This window comes from Trifolium pratense, linkage group LG5 (assembly GCF_020283565.1).
Source record: "Trifolium pratense cultivar HEN17-A07 linkage group LG5, ARS_RC_1.1, whole genome shotgun sequence".
NCBI classification, from domain to species: Eukaryota; Viridiplantae; Streptophyta; class Magnoliopsida; order Fabales; family Fabaceae; genus Trifolium; species Trifolium pratense.
In genome coordinates this window covers 51,785,499-51,803,204 of record NC_060063.1, presented here as the reverse complement: position 1 = coordinate 51,803,204, position 17,706 = coordinate 51,785,499, and the positions used below count along the sequence as shown (strand labels likewise).

The 17,706-nt window shown below is 31.8% G+C and overlaps 2 protein-coding genes across 3 annotated transcripts; one reads left to right on the top strand and one right to left on the bottom strand.

Moving 5' to 3' along the window:
• Positions 1–264: 264 nt before the first annotated feature.
• On the bottom strand, positions 265–7,283 carry LOC123884963 (proline transporter 1-like). Of its 2 annotated transcripts, none has more exons than XM_045934195.1 (9): positions 6,792–7,283; positions 3,546–3,836; positions 3,021–3,245; positions 2,314–2,408; positions 2,033–2,219; positions 1,630–1,754; positions 1,147–1,362; positions 788–1,018; positions 265–692 (listed from the first exon to the last, which is right to left on the bottom strand). In XM_045934195.1, the coding sequence occupies exons 2-9, from the start codon at positions 3,667–3,669 to the stop codon at positions 543–545; spliced, it is 1,353 nt and encodes a 450-aa protein (XP_045790151.1). In that variant the 5' UTR covers positions 3,670–3,836; positions 6,792–7,283; the 3' UTR covers positions 265–542. The 2 variants fall into 2 exon arrangements, with proteins under 2 accessions (XP_045790151.1, XP_045790152.1); XM_045934196.1 differs by lacking the exon at positions 6,792–7,283 and having other exon boundaries at positions 3,546–3,702; positions 3,738–3,940.
• Positions 7,284–13,060: 5,777 nt separating this feature from the next.
• On the top strand, positions 13,061–15,918 carry LOC123884404 (28 kDa ribonucleoprotein, chloroplastic-like). Its single transcript, XM_045933490.1, has 4 exons — positions 13,061–13,665; positions 14,340–14,441; positions 15,251–15,544; positions 15,669–15,918. Exons 1-4 carry the CDS (start codon positions 13,216–13,218, stop codon positions 15,729–15,731), a joined length of 909 nt encoding a protein of 302 aa, XP_045789446.1. The 5' UTR covers positions 13,061–13,215; the 3' UTR covers positions 15,732–15,918.
• The last annotated feature ends 1,788 nt before the right edge of the window (positions 15,919–17,706 follow it).

Sequence of the window (17,706 nt, the reverse complement as noted above, 5' to 3'; positions counted from 1 at the left end):
TATTTTTATAACGTCTGCTACTTAAGTAGCAAAATGATAAAATGGAAAACAAGCAGGATGCACGGAAAACATGGAGAGCACTGAAAGAAATTCTCTATTTGCATCCTTTAATGTATCTCTCAGAGGTGGGCCAGCCACTAGGGGGTGATAATACGATGACCTATAGTCTAGATAGGACATGCCAAATTTTTTTTTTTTTTTTTACTTTTGGCCTAACTTTATTTTAGGTTTAAACTTACTTTATACTTGAAGTTATATAGAAGATTTTTAAAAATAAAGTTAAAGTTGTTTAGCAATTCTATCTTTTTTTCTCAAACATACATTTTTTTGGGTTGGTGGGACTGTGGGAGTGCATGCTGACCAACAATGCCTTATAACAATAGTTATGGTGGATTTAACCACAAAGATACATACATATACGCATTGAATTTACATCATTCAATTTTGTAATGGTTTCCCACCCATTGTATCTGTATGCTCAATTCTATTTCTTACTGAAATTAAAGCATATATATATAGTTGGTGAAATGGCCAATCCGCAATCATGCATCAGCAAAGAACTGATACTTTTGAATGTTTTGTACTATGAACCGAAGAGCTGAAATTGTGGTTGCTATTGTAAGTAGAAATGCAAAAACAATGTTGATCCAATGCCATGCCTTCTTTTCTGTTCTAGCTGTCTTTCCCTTTAGCTTAATTTGAAACAAAGACATAAACAAATTAGTCACATGTCGTAGTAATAATATTCTATAGAACGTGTCTTATATTTATGGACAAAGATAGTAACCTTAAGAAAGAGCATGCTCGGGAACATGAAGGTGAGAGGAACAAGTGAAAATGAGCCTAGTAAGTTTACAAAGTCACCCATAAAAGGAAATGCGGCAGCGATGAATGTGTTTCCGGTATAGAAGCAAACTCGTACGAGAAATAAGCGTTTCAAATTCTCCCCTGAATGCATACCCTGCCCAAGTTCTAGAAATCTTGTGTCCAAAGCCTCGTGAATCGGTGCCACAAACATCTGCATTTTATTTTTCAAATTGTCACATATCACATTTGAAAATGTTATATACTCAATGATTCGCACCTATACAATGAATTGTCGACAATGTATCAAAATTAAACTCTACGATGAAATATCGTACTTACATGTTGGGAAACTATGGACTGTAGAAAGACTATGACATTAACAAGCACATTGATCCATCTTGGCCCACTTAAATTTTCAGGAATATATGAAGATACTGCTGTTCCATAAGCCCAATATCCAACTATAGTAACACCATAATAGAACAACACCCCCACTGTATATTGTGAGAATAGGGCTTTCCTCATGTTCTTCACAGCTGGCTTACGTAGAGTTGACTGTAGTCAATCATTTAACAAAAATTTAAAAAAAACACATCACTAAAAAGATACAAAAGGTAGAAACAAAAATAAAAATATTACTCTCTCTGATCATTATTATAGTTAAATTTGACTTTTTTAGTATACTGACAATGTGATGTATCTTATGGATCAGATACATGATATTTTTAATGTAACAAAAACGTTAAATTTTATTTATAATAGTGACTTAAATGAGTAATTAATATTTACTGTATTTATGAAAGTTATAAAATATGATATGACCTGTATCTCAGGAAGCATGCCACTAGTGTTGGTAACAATGATGGCAGAAATGGCACCAAAACTACTGAAAACCTTGCTCACTTTGCTTCCACTAATGCTGTAATCCTTGTCCGAATTTGATTTCCCTTCCAATCATAAATAGATAGGGTGAGCTTAATTTAATGCTATGGTTTGGTTAGTGACAATAACATTCGGATACACATTTTATTTGAATATGGGCTGATACACCGCTGAGGTGGATAATTCTGATAGGTTAAAAAATTAATAAACTTTATTTATGAACCTATCATAATTAATCCATCTTTATAGTGTATCGGTACATATCTAAATAAAATGTGTATTGAAGAATTCACATTAATATTTTTAAATTAAAGGTGAAAAAAATGATGTTTAATTAATTTACCATCTTTGACTGCAACAATTAGAAGAAATACTATGTATGTGAGTGTGACAACTGCAGAAGCTCCTAGCCAATTTCTCATTGCAGATATTGTTGGAATGGAAAAGGAAAATATGAAGTATGCTGCTCCTGTGACCACTATGTAGTATTGAAGTCTTAAGGGAGAATCACTAAATTCTGAGTTGATTTCCTATCATCATAAAAGTATAAAGAATCACTTTTTCTCTTTCTTCTCAAAATTGACCAAATAATTTATACTTTTATAGTTTCTATTATATATTTACCTTAAGTGCCTTGCCTCCAAGGAGGATGAAACCCATGTTTCCAAGAAGAAGGGTCAAAAATTGAGAAATCCATGTGAGGTGGTACATCTTCTTTCCTTAAGAAATTAAGAAGCAATAATTCCATTAAGAATCTCTTTTAGTGAGATATATTATTGAAGTTTGATGTAAAGAATGTTAATTAGTTCAGAGACAGGCAAAATTTTAGGAAACAATTCACGTGATCTGGGCAAAGACATAATAACTTTTTATGTCTCTATGCATTGGTTACATGATTTTGGCCGGGCATCGTGGTTTTTTTATCTCTTAACACATAAGTCATGTAACTTTGGCCATATACATCACGATTTTGATGTCTAAATACATCGGTCGATGAACTAGGCCACGACATCATGATTTGTTATGCCTATGCATATAAGTCATATGATTTTGCTTATAGACATCACAATTTTTTATATTTATGGATGCATCAGTCACATGATTTAGGAGGCTCTGCCATCATGATTTTTTTAAGTCTATGCATACCATACCAGTCACATAATCTAGAGCACCACACCATAATATTTTATGTTTTTGTCCATCAATTACATTTGACCGTAATTTTGTACAATATCAAAGATTGTGACATGATCATGCGACCTTTGTCCTTAATTTAAAACATTAGACAAAACAAAAACTTATATGAAATATATAATTAATGAAAAACTGACCATAAACAAATCCCATGAGATCTCTGTATCTGATGAACCTACGACCATCAATGAAATGAAAAGCTGCCAATAACCAATTAGCATAAGCTGTGTAGAATCCAACAACAAAAAGCAATATAACACCCCAAGTCCAACCCAATGGAACCATTATAAGGTTAGAGAAACTGAATATCCAACCACAGTTGAAGCCTGTTACAAGCATCAACCCCACTTGTTGCCATGAATCTGCAAATAAAACAACATAGTATGAATCATGTAAAAAAGTGAAAGACAGAGTATTCTCCCTGGTCACTATTACAAGCAAAAATTTATTTTTAGGATCATTGAAAAACTGATGTATCTTACCTATATAGGTCAGATACATCAATTTTTCAATGAACATAAGAAGTATATTTTTGCTTATAATGGTGACTAGAGGGAGTAGTTTTAGAAAAAACTATGCACAGAGTCATTAATAGATGTTACGTTCTGGTAATCATACGCATGTGTAAGTATGAACTAAATCAGAGTATAGTAATACGATACCTTTGTCAATAGTATGAGCAGTTGAAATGTCATAGGAATCATTTGAGGTATCTTTGTCTTGAACATGTTCAAGGTTAAGAGTACTGACAGAGTTGTCATTGCTTGTTCTTGATTCCACATCCATGATGAATCTTAGTTCACTCCAAAAGAATAAGTTTTTTTTTTTTTGAATGCACTCCAAAAGAATAAGTTGGTACTCAAATAGTATCTAAAAGTTGGGAGCACCGAGCACAATATATTGTGTGTGGAAGTTGATGTCAGACTCAAATAATTTGGATTGAAAATCAGTGCCTTCAAGAGAGGGGAAATAAATGATTGGGATTCTTTATCGTTTAGTGAAAGATATATTCAAACATTTTAGGATTTGAAAAAAGAAAAACCAAAGAAAGTAACAAAAAAGATGAGGATTAAAGTATTTTTAGGATTGTTTTTTTACGATAGAGAATTTAGTATTTATTTAACACGACTAGTTTATCTGCCTTCTCTTTTGGGACCATAATAAACTTAAACTTTAAGATGAGTTGGTTTTTGTATATATCTGTTTAAAACAGTTTTTTTATTTTTTTATTTTTATAATATGTTCAAAACAAATTTAAAAATTCAAATATTTTATACCAACAATGTGAGTTAAACTTAAATTTTTGTAAAGTATGAATCAACTGTTTTTTTGTTTACGATAGAGCTGAAGATCGAATCCTAAGTCAAAAAAAAAAATAGAGCTGAGGATCGAACCCTAAACGTGTAGGCTCTAGCATACTACGTACCGAAACTCATCATTTTTTTTGTCTAAGTTGTTTGTATTTACTCGAAAGTCTAAAGCAAATTTGAACGGCGTAATATAAAATACTTTCTCCGTCCCAAAATATAAGCAAAAGTGAGTCAACAAAAGTTAATGTATTTGGACAAAAATTTACACCAAATACATCAACTTTTGTTGACTAGTTTTTTCTTATATTTTGGGACGGAGGGAGTAATTTAATAGTCTAAAGTAAATTTGAACGCATAATATAAAATAATATAATAAAATTTATAAGAATTTTTGTTGTAAATTAAAAAAGTATATAATAATTCTTAAATTATAAACTTATACACTTAAATCATAAATGTTATGATCCCCAAGATTACATTGCTAAGTGAAAATATGTCAAAAATCAAATTTCTAGAAAAATAATGTAAATTCATCTCCAAACATATTAATAATGTAAATTAACAATTAAATTGAGAGATGATATATATAGTTCATGAATCATGAGTGTCATAATTTAATAGACACTGCCAAAATTGTTAGATTGAATGTCGTATTTTAAATTTAAATGAGATCTGTGTATGTAAATTTAAGTAATATTTTATATACAGATAAAAAAAATTGAGAGATGAAATAGATATAATTTATCTAATCTAATATATATAATTAAGATAAATAGTCATTTTTAAAAGACTCTCAATCAATGGCTAGGATGGAATGTCAAGTACAATAATTGCTTAAAAGGGATATAATTTTTGTTTTTAGCATGATATACAAAAGATAGTACATTTATTATCAAAATTAAAATAAAAAAAAGCTGAAATAGATGGTATCTTTTTAATATTTGTATGAATCAAATAGCTTTTTACTAAAAAAATTAAGTAGGCTATACACTACAAGAAAACAGCAAGTTACTGGCGGCCAAAAGCCCTCAAAAAGTGGCTAAAACCGCCAGAAAATTGAAATTTACTGGCGGCCTACTGGCGGTCTGAGAACACCAATAAATTGGGCGATGGTAATGTTTGTGGCGGCCAAAACCGCCAGAAAAGAGAGAGGACGAAATTTACTCGCGGCCAAGACCGCCACAAGTCAGCAACTGTCCTTTTAAACTTAAGGGCGGCTCAGGCCGCCAGAAAATGTTTTTTTTTTTTAAAAAAAATTAAAATTTTTTTAGAGTAAGGTTAGAGAGAAAAAAACGCAGAACAATTTTTTTTGGTAAGGTAACACAAAACAGAGTAAGATCAAAGAATAAACACAATAACAAATTAAAATAGAGTTAAAACACAAAAAGATGAAGTGAAATAGAGATCTAAAGAAAATAGAGTAAGAAGTGAAAACAAGCTTGATAAATGGAGTGAACTCAAATAAAACGAAAATGGTACTCAAATCTACGGTGTGCAAAATATCTGAGTCAGATCTAAAAAAACAGATCTAAAAACACAGTTCATGGTTGAGCTTGTGGTGACTGCAAATTGCTCCAGAAGATGATTTAACAGTGAAGAAGGTGAAAAGAGAGTTGGTAAGTAAGATGGAATGGTGGTGGTCGTGTGGATTTGGAGGGGCTAGGACGATGTGTATATGGTGGTGGTGGTGGTGTGGATTTGGAAAGGGAAAAAGTTTGAGAAGAGAGAGATGAGAGGTTGTGTTGTTGTTGAGCTTGAGAGAGAAATGAGAGGTTGTGTTTTGGTTTTACAATTCAACTCACGTGTATCTATGTTTCACAACTCACAAGAAAAAATAACACCAACATTTACTCCTTGTTGCTTTTGACGGTTTGGAGGAATTATTTTTTTAAGGAGAATGTTAACATGTGCATATATGGCACATGTTAAGGTAGTAAAAATAGAAATTATGCCTTAGAACATGTGCATTTTAATTCCATGTTGCTTTTGGCGGTTTGGACCGTCGGTATGTGACATGCGTATAAGTTACAGGCGGTTTAGACCGCCAATAAATTTAAGGCGGCTTAGACCGCCACTAAGTTACAAGTTAATTTTAAAAATATTATTTTTTTATTATTTTGGGGGTTTTTCTCATTTATTGGCGGTTTAGGCCGCCAAGAACTTATTGAGGGCTAAAACCGCCAATAAATTTTGTTGGTAAATAAGGTTTTTCTTGTAGTGATATATCACTAAAAAATTTGGTGAGTAGGATATCACTAATTAAATTGTTGCAACTATGATGTGTTAAAAATATAATTCTTTTTTTTTCTTCATGATTACTAACCAATAAAGTACATTTACAATGATTACTACTAACACTAATTTTTAAAAGATGTATTTTTATTTTTTCTTTAAATAGTAATAGCTCAGAGGTATATATATTTTTTCTTTAAAAGATTTATTCATTTATAATTATTTCAGTCAAATATGTTTTTATTTCTTATAGTATGCTAACTGAAATAACTTTTTCTTAAAATAAAAAAAATCAATTTTTGAAGAAAAAAAATAGTACACACACATATAAAAAATGTGAAGAGAGAAAAAGTACATACTTACCACCACAAAGGTGACTACTCTTTATAGAAATAATTAATGCATTAAGCTCCACTTGCATTTCTTCTATTCTTGAAGTTCCAAGAGCAATATTGTACGGTAATCCTCGAGTTTCTTACTTGAAGTTCATATAATCCAAAATAGCTTAGGCTCATAGAAGAAGAAGTAAAAACATATGGAAAACTAGCCACTCACTATGTGCTTTTAATTTGCAATAAGCCCTTATGAGCTACAATTCATTGTTGTTGGATCACTCAAAGTTGAGAAAAACGTATGGGATTAGTTTTCCTAATTAGTGGAACTTTCACAAGGGAGGTTGAGTGGTTTCCTTAAATATATTTTGAGACCTTCACTTTAACAAATCATGTGATGCTTAAAATTATGGAATTATTTAAATTTCAAGATGTTCATAACTTTTGTAGACATTCACATCACCCGTGAATTATGCAAAACCCCACACACACCAACGTTAGCTAATTTTTCACCAAGATACATGTCGGTTTTCATTTTGATGTTTGCTTTTCATTTTTAGCATGTGCATACACTACATATATATATATATATATATATATTCATTCAAGCCAGTTGTGATGAAGTAGACTTCTCAAGTTCTCATTCAATATATTTTTGGATTCTTTATCAAAGTTTTAGTAGAGATAGTTCTAGGTTTTATTTAACCTGTGACCAAACTCTGGATTATCGAACCTTTTTCTCTAAAAATTAGAGGGTTAATAAAAAAATAAATTATAGTAGTGTTTTGTCTTAACTTTCATATGAGATAAAAATCACTTGAATATAAATCACTAGGAAAGTGGACCTGAATGTCACTCCAGTGCAAAAGCTATATGATCGATACATATTGTCACTTGTGTCTAGATTTAGGGTTTTGTAATTTGGGTGAGAAGAGAAATGAGTTATCTGTAAAAAAAAAAAAAAATGAAAAATTCAAACAAATTATTTATTTCTTTTAAGAAATGGATATATCACAACTCTCAATTGTGAGTTTACATCAAGTCTACTTTTCAATTATTTAATTTTGTGATTTTGATTTGATGATATATATAACTAACACCCATTCAACTTTTGGTCAAAAAAGAAAAACCAGCCATTCAACTTTTTGTTTATAAGCAACTTTCTTGTTGTTGTTGTTGAGATCATAACCTGCCGTTCAATAATTAGGTGGACGCATTCCTCTACAGACAAATTATAATTAAATTAGGCAAATGCTAAATAGTGCCCCCGGGGCACTCTTTAAGCCCATAAATAGTAAACTTTTTATAGAATTTTTATCGGAATGCGTAAAGTCAACGCATTGGAAATTGTAGTATTTAACTTTTTGAATAAAAAGTTTCTTTAAATAGAATGCTTAAAGAGTGCCCCGGGGGCACTCGTTAGCAAGACCCATTAAATTATAATGCATGTCACTATGTCACTGAGGCCTAAAAGAAAAAAGCTACTACTAGTACACACTATATAGTATATATATACGCACATTTATGTTGAATATATAGTATAACTGTTAGACTAGGATGTAAATGAATATTTATAAGCGGATAATATAATATTTATATCAGTTTGTCTCATAGTCATATATGTGTAGATATCCGTCAAACGGGTAGTTTATAGATTTTGAAATTCTTGCAGATATTTACTAATATTTATAGATAACAATTTTTTCAAAAAATGATGATTTTTGTAAATAGTTTTTAAATTATCTGAAATTTGTTAAATTTGTTCAAATTTTTTTAAAGAAACAAATAAAATATTAACATATAATAATATTCATGTACTTTACTCTCAATTTAACGACAAAAGTCAACACATGCATTTCTTTCTTTTTATCAAAACTCAATAATAACCATACATTTCTCTCCAAAAAAAATAATATTGATACATTTTATTTCTATCAAAACAAAATTCATCGATCACAAAACTCATGTTGTCTGTCTGATCCATATTTTCTATTATGTAAATTTATTTAAAAAAAAAATATTTAAGAAGAAAAACTAGTCAAATATTTCAATACAGCTCACTTGCCGTTTGCTGACAACACATTGATTTTGGGAGAAAGGAGTTGGTCAAGCATTATGTACTAGTAAAGACAAATCTTAATGTATGTTTGGTATTACGGTAGATATGTCAGAATTACGATGATTTAACATGATTTTTCAAAAGCTACATCATGTAGCTTCTATAAAATCACGGTGAATCACCGTGATTCTGACATACCTGTTGGACAATGGCAAACTAAAGCCATTCTTTTCTTTGTGATGTCCCACATTGGTAGAAAATATTTTTTACTTTATTCCATATTTTTCTTAATTGATTTTCATCAGTTAAGATTTTTATTCCTTAGCAAATCTCTCCTTTTAATGCTCTTGATTAGTTATAAATCAGATTGCATAACCTCCAATTTATTAGAATATTTCTAACTGTCAATTGATTTCAATTGTTTGGCTATTATTAAGGAATAAGAGGAGCTGTTTTACTGAGAAAAAAGGACAGAACGGTTTTCATTGGTTTTCTATTTAAAAGATTGTCATAGTTTTGTGACAGGCAGAGAAAATTCTTCTATTCACTTCACTTCTTTTTCCTATCTTCTACTTCTAGAATCTGAGCAATTGTTCTGTGATTTCCATAGCCTAAGGCCACGAGTGCACGTGTTCGTAGGCTCGTTGTGTTAACCTTGGGAAGCAGTCGGCAATCTAGATTGCATCAAGGTCTAGCTAAATTTTGCTTTCAAGGCAGTGATTTTTCACGGCACAACAAACTTCCAATCTGTGTTACACTCTTTCTGTTTTGTACTACTCCTAAAATTTTCCAGCAATACCCACCATGATACGAAACATAGGTTTATTCTCTTTGGATTGGTCTTGGGTGTTAAAGATTAGTTTTCCAGTTGTTTGTAATTGTAGGTGTTAATGTGAATCTCTATTGGTTAAAATTAAGAAGCAGCAACAAATCTTAATTGCAAGTTGGGTAAAATGTCGTTTAAATATTTTGGTCTTATTATTATAGGTGATAATTTGAGAAGATTGAAATTTTAGAAACCGATATAATTTAGAGGATTAGAGATAGATTGTTTGTATGAAAGAATTATGATTTATATGAGAAAATAGAATACCAATCATGTTTTCCGCTATATCACTTCCACGACAAGCATGACATTATTGAGGGTCATAAGCCTCCAAGAAGGATTAAAATCCGTAATAAATGCACGCATTCTTGGCGGCCATGAATCCTCAATAAAACTTTCGTCGGTAATAATTCTTGACGGCCCAAAACCCTCAATAACATTATTAGGAGACTAGGACCTTCAACAATGCTTAGTTAACTGTCTAAAACATTATTGACAATCTGCAGCCTTTAATAAATTCCTGACGGCCTTAAACCGCCAATAAGTACTTCTTATATATAAAAAACGATTAATTAATTTTTTTATGTGGTTCTCTCTCATCTACTACTGCTGTGCCTGCAAAGTTTTGCCAATATTGGTGGGTCAGTGATTTTGTTAGAAAATTAATTAAGGTTAATGGGGTGGTCAAAATACTTTTTTGTTAGACAGTGAATATGGAATTGAAGGGGGAGTGTTAAGCTAGTGGTTCAATAGATTATTAATTTGCCATTCAATAAACATGCTTCAGCCTTCAAGAAAATAAATTTTAAATTCTCCATAGTTACTATTCAATAAACATGCTCAAATGTATTCAAATTATTTATTTGAAATCGATTAAACTTTTATCTTTATTGTAAAGCCAACATATAAGTTAGATTAATATATTAACTATTTTAGAAGAAAACTAGGCAAGGTTTTCGGTTGGTGTGACACTCGGTCCTTTGGGCTATTTGGAGAGCAAGGAACAATATGATTTTTAATAATCTTGAGGTGAAGCCTTGTGAAATTAAATTATAGAAGAGGTGAAAGTTACTTCGTGGAAATGGAGTTTGGAGCGGTTGAAGATTTCCCCTTGCCTCTTCTATGAATGGTGCTTGGAGCCGGGCATTTGTATGAATAGTTGATGATCCTAAGGTGTAGGTGTTCTGAAGTTTAGCTTTTTGGGTTGGGTGTTTTTTCCTCTCTGTTTAGGTGGGGGTGGTGTTTGTTCTCTTGTTAGAATTAGATGACCACATCTACTACTTGTATTTATTTTTCCTTCCCCTCTCTTGGCCCTTCTTGTGCCTTGATTGTTGGTTAATAAACTGTTTGCTATTAAAAAAAAAAAAAATTAACTATTTTCTTACTAAACATAGAAGCATATATACACCAATTAACCAAGAAATAGAAGCTCCCGACAACGGAGGTGACACGCAGCGACAATGGTGGTGCTTCCTCAAACACCGATGAAGAAAAGATGGAAAGATAAAGAGTAAATGAAAGAGAGATGGAAAAAATAAAAGTGAGAGAGAAAGAATAAAATTTTAAAATTTATAAAAAATTACAATGGGTTTATATGTGGAAAGGTAAAAAAATTATATCCATTTTTTAGGGTTAACTACGGAGAATTTAAAATTTATTTTCCTGCTGTAGTTTTTACTTTGTTGCCTCAAGAAAACCACAGTAGTAAAAAAAATCGAGGGGTTGCCTTTGAAAATTTAAATTTTATTTTCTCATTCTAATTTGCAAGGGGTATAACCCTCAAAGGTCAAGGCTAAACGAACTCTATTGGTGATTACGTTTTGTTTGTATATTTGATTGTGAATAAGTTTGTGCTGCTTTTTGTGTAAAAAAAAAAAAAGTTTGTGTTGTTTTTTGTGTTGAGGATGTTGTTCATTTGTTGCATCATAGTTCAAGTTACACTGATGCAGTTTTATGTTGGTTGTTAGTTCATGATGTTCTAACAGTTTATTGTTGTATTTGTTAGATGTACTTTCTTTTTATTTTTGACACATCTTATGATTTAAATACTTCATCCGTCTCAAAATATAAGAATTAATTGACCATTGCAGACACACCAATACATAATTTTGATTACGAATATCTTTAATTGTGTATTAGTAAAAATTATAGAAATTTGATATTTTGATAATACTCGTCGAAACAAATCAAATAAGATCTTATATGATAATATTTACATTTATATATTTTTAGAAAAATATGGTCAAAACAAGACATATAAATAGTGCATTTAGTCAAATGATGTCTTATAAAATGAGACGGAGAGAGTAGTTGTTATGAATAAATATTTTGGATTCTTAAAAAAACAAAACAAGGCTAGCAAATGTAATATTTTCAATATATTTTCGGTTAATGTTATATAAATAAATTAAAATATTCATATAGATCTCACTTAATTTAGAGACGCCGACTTAATTAAAGATTAAATTGTTATAGGGGGTGAAGAAAAGGTGAGGGGACAAACATAATAGACTTAATAAGGTTGATTAACGGTATTTTTTTTTCTTAAAATTTTGTGCCCCCTGAATTTGCTACTTAAGCAGTGAACTATATTTTTTTTCTTCAGATTTTCACCTCCTTTAGCACTCTCAACTTTAGTAGAGGGAGTTATTTTTGAAACTTCCAGAGGCCGCGAGGGGGCATGAAAAGAAGTTCTCTTTATATAGCTCTTCTCCCCTTTCATTTGAAGATTATCATAGAAGCCCACATTCAAACACTTTTTTGTGATAAATTCTCTTCCACCCCCAGTGATTCTTTTTCACCCTTTGAATTTTCGTTTTTGTCCTTCGATAAAAAATTCAGTTTCTATTTATCGAATTTTTTTTTCCTAAAAAAAAACGGGTTCTGTTTACCTAATTTTTCTTGAATTTGCACTAGAAAAAATTCGGTTTCTGCGTATCGAATTTTCCGAATTTTTCTACAAGAGAAAAGTTGGAATATTGGGAGGTGAAAAAGAACCACAGGGGGTTGGAAGAGAATTTATCCTTTTTTATTACATACTCCCTCCATCCCAAATCTTTAGTCTTTTTACCTTTTTAGTTTTGTTCCAAAACTTTAGTTTTTTTAAGATACCAATGCACATTTAATGATATTTTACAATTTCTACCCTTACTAAAGTTAAAACATTAACTAAATATACTTTCTTTTTTTTAATAAAGTAAGAGTAAAAATGACTCTACTTATAATTTTTATCATTTCTTAATCTTCGTGCAAAACTCCAAAAAGACTAAAGTTTTGAGACAGAGGGAGTACAATACAAGGCCCATCCATTTTTTGATAATAAGGCCCATATTTAAAACATAGAAAAACAATAAGGCCCAAATGAAGAAAAAACGCACAAAACACAATAAAAAAACATAGATAATATCTTCAGTAGTTTTGGTGTTTATATATCTGTCACCGTTTCCAACACAAAAAACCCTCTCATTTCATTTCTACATCCCTACCCTTATCCACACAAAAACAACGATAGTGTTTGGTTTGTGTTGTGTTGTTCCTTTCTCCTTCATCCTTTTTTCTCTCAAAAATTCAGCTATGTCTATCACTTCCTTCAAATCTCTAACAATGGCTGAATCATGTTTACTCTCACAACCTTCACTCTTCTACACCAAAACCAAATCCTCATTCATTTCAAACACTGCTAAGTCCTTCAAGATACAAAACCCAACACACAATTCTTCAAGGTTTTCACAATCTATTTCTCTCACTGTTAGTAACAGAAGAACACGTGATTCTTCTTTGGTTACATTTGTTGCACAGACAAGTGATTGGACTCAGGAAGAGAAAGAAGATGGAGCATGGGAGAATCAAGGTGAAACTGCTTGGGATGGTGAAACTGAAACACCTGAGAGTGATGGTGATGTTGGGAGATTTGAGGAATCTCCTGAAGATTTGAAGATTTTTGTTGGGAATTTGCCTTTTGATGTTGATAGTGACAAATTGGCTGAGCTTTTTGAGCAGGCTGGAACTGTTGAAGTTGCTGAGGTGAGTTCTTATTTTTTTTTCCAGCTTTTATAAAAACCTTATCTTTATTTTTTTTGAGACATAAAAACCTGATCTTTTAGATTTCATAATTGTTGGATGATTGAGTTCATAGAAAATGAAAGAAACTAATAACAATTAACTGAACTCAAGTGGTTAATGAGCTTTCTTAGTTTGCGAGACTTTACTTATCTTGTGGCCGAACTCTGGATTACCAGGGCCCTTTCTGGGAGAGGGTTATTACCAAATGAAAGAAAATATTTGAGAGAATAGCCTAGATTATGTTTAATTGTGAGACACAAAAACCTTATCTTTTAGATTTCATAATTGTTGGATGATTGAGTTCATAGAAAATGAAAGAAACTAATAACAATTAACTGAACTCAAGTGGTTAATGAGCTTTCGTTACGACGAATTAGTTTGCGAGACTTTACTTATCTTGTGGCCAAACTCTGGATTACCAGGGCCCTTTCTGGGAGAGGGTTAGTACCAAATGAAAGAAAATATTTGAGAGAATAGCCTAGATTATGTTTAATTGTGTATTATTATTGATGTTATGTTGTAGTATTATTATCATGGTAGAGGATACTCTAAATTGTGGTTGAGGTTATGATGTGAAGTGCAATGTGGAGTGCAATGTGTAATGTAGCTCATGTGTTGTGAATTGTGATTTTCAGGTAATTTATAACAGGGAGACTGACCGTAGCCGCGGGTTTGGATTTGTAACAATGAGTACAGCTGAAGAAGTTGAGAGTGCTGTCAACAAGTTCAGTGGCTATGTAAGTTTTCCTCTTTATATTTTTTACTGTTTAATTGATTCAGTACTGAGAAGGGGAATATATCTCTATGAAAATCGGAGAAAAGGAGATAATGGATTATTAGCGTAAAAGTATAAACAAATGTGTACATGGTAGTTGTCCATGATGTCTCAGCTCATTGATAAAAGTTTTCTCTTATCATTTCAAGGGATGGAGTTCAAATTCCCTTGTAAATTGACAATCAATATCACTTCAATAAATGATAACCTTTTCACTAATTTATATCCTACAAGCTCTAATGAAGAGGAAGCTAAACATATCAATCAGATAGTTTAACAGTTTTCTTCTATTTAGAGTTGTAGTTTTTTTCGATCTCATTTCATCCTTTAATGAAAAAGAATGCCATTTACATTTATATTGGTGCATTGCACAGCTTGTAACTGCCTCAAAATTGATGTTGTGTTGTATAGATGAGATGGCCAAAACATTATTAGATATTATGCGGTTGGTCTTTGTACATTGTTCTTGTTCTAATAATGCTTTGCTCTCATCATACTACAATGCTTCAAGATTTTAATGTTGGCCAGAAGTTGGTAAAAATGCTTAAACCAAAAGTTGTTGTTGGTAGTTTATGCTTCTTGACATTTGATGATTTGAATACTTTCTAGTTTCTACAGTATCACTTTGTTTGATTATCCACCTTTCAGCATGTACAAAAGTGTTATGGTTTTTTCTTTTTTCCAAACAATGAATACAGAAAAGTAACATGAAGGAATTCATGTATTATTAATATTTCTTCCGTTGGATCTAATTCATCCTTTGTGTGACAGGAATTAGATGGAAGAGCGTTGACTGTTAATAAGGCTGCTCCAAGAGGAGCACCACGGCCTGAACGCCCACCACGTTCCTTTGATTCTGGTGCTCCTGGTTTAAGACTCTACGTTGGTAACTTGCCATGGGATGTTGACAATTCTAGCTTGGAGCAACTTTTCAGCGAACATGGTAAGGTTGAGAATGCCCGGGTAGTCTATGACAGAGAGACAAGTCGATCACGTGGTTTTGGCTTTGTTACAATGGCGAGTGTCGATGATGTGAGTGAAGCCATTGCTGCTCTTGACGGTCAGGTATGACAGAACTAATTTCTTGTTCAATGGTAACATAACATTTCAATAAGACACTGTTGTGAAGAGGCGTATAATGTTTGAATCATTTCAAGGGTTAATGTGCGATTAATTTTTGATATCGCAGGAATTTAAGGGGAGGGCAATCATAGTGAATGTTGCTGTGGAAAGACCTAGGCGCTCTTACTGAGTGCGAGAAATTTTCACTTTTAAAGTGAGTGTTGTTGCATGATTTTTATTTAACAGCTAAGGATACAATTTCAATTTTTTTATTTTATTTTCAAATGTTCCTTTTTGGCAGCTGGTTTCATATTAGATTTTAATGTATTATCTTCCTACTTATAAAGTAAGTTCAAATTGTATTATTTTTAATGTCACCTAGCAGTGGAGTCGGCCAGATAATCGTTACAGCATTGAAATGTTGCAATAATCTTGTTATTTTTATCCTATGTTTTAAATTTTTCTCTCGATATGGTAGTGTTTTTTCCCTCTTCGTCTTCTGCATACTCTCTACTTGCTCAATTTCAGACTGTTTCTAGATCACACATTAGCATGATCGAGAAGGGTCCTAGAACGGAGGAAATAGAGTATACAGTAGGGAAACAATCAACTATCGTGAGAGAAAAACTTAAAACATAATAAAATTAAATGAGATTATCACATCACTATAATAAGCTGTAAAAAAAGATACTTCGAAAGCGTTCAATTAGCACCGGAGCTGTCATTGAGTAAGGCTAATAAAGCCTTTATTTCGCCCTTTGGGATGATTAACTGCTTATAAGGTGGTTTCAACTTTTTCACTCTACCTATAATTTTATTTTACTATCTTCATAAAAGGATTTGTCATTGATATTTGTTAGTTCAAAAAATTGACATGTTGCAGAATCATCTTAATCCCTACTATTTATATTATCTAGCTGAGTAGTAAACAATTTTTCCATTCAAATTAAACAATGATAAGCTCAACTTGTTCAATTGGAAAACAGAAATAATGTCAATTCAGTCAATGTCTTAGATCAGAATTTACCTCATTAACTCTGAATTAACTAAAATCAGAGACTCAGCTTGTTGAACTCTTGATTGTTCTCCACATACAATTCAAGATGCAATGCCACCTTTTTCCTTTCTTTCAATGGTATAGGTCAAGTGCACCCTAAATCAAGCTATTATTTTAAAAATAGAATTACACCATACTTTCGTATTGTAGACTTTTTTAATGTCAAGTTTCATCTAATACTTACAAAAATAGCTTAATGTTGGAATTTGCCTTGAAATTGAAGCAGAAAACTGGTTTTTTTTCGCCCCAGGCAAAAAAAAAAATGGCGCCTCAGGCAAAAATGTCAGCAGAGCAGGAGTTGACTTGCTATTTTTCTGCCCTGGGCGAAAATTCCTGTTCCCATGGCGAAAATTACGCAGTAATATATATATTTGTCACGTTTTCTGATATTTTAAGAGAGGAGAAATTAGGGTTTTGCGATTGGTTCTTCACCAACATCAATCTAGGGTCAAAAGGGGATTCTTTTGAGTATACTCTAGGGTTGGGATAATCATTGTAACACCGGGAAACACTTGTTGATTGAAATCTCTTGGTCACGAGAACAAATTTGGGAAAAGGGTAAAATTAGGGTTGAAGTCTAATTCTTGCAACTCTTGTATTGAATCTCGTTGTAATCAAGTTTTCTATCGATAGTGGAATGGAGAGTCTCTCTCCCCCAGAGTAGGTCGGTTTTGACTGAACTGGGTAAACAATTTATTCGTGTCTTTTATCGCTTTTGGTTGTTCTAGCTTTTGTTGATTTATTGCTTATTCTCATTCATTTTGATTTGGTTGCTTCAATTCATTTGTTCCGCACATCAAAGGTTTTATTGGTGTGGTTTTCGGTCCAAATTCACAACACTTAACATATGCATAATGCAAAAAAATTGGTATCTATTTCTGATTTTTTTTTATTTTGGTATCCGAAAATCGGTTTTAAAGTATGCTTATATGGTAATTTGATAAATTTTTATTGGATGTTGGTGTAAAACTAATTTTTGAACAATGAAACAGTAAATTCTATTTATTTACCAGATCATGCAACAAAGGTGTAACAAAAAAAATCATGCAATAAAATTGAAAGGCAGGAACCACCCAAAGTGAATATATCACTGCAAAGGATCTGCACT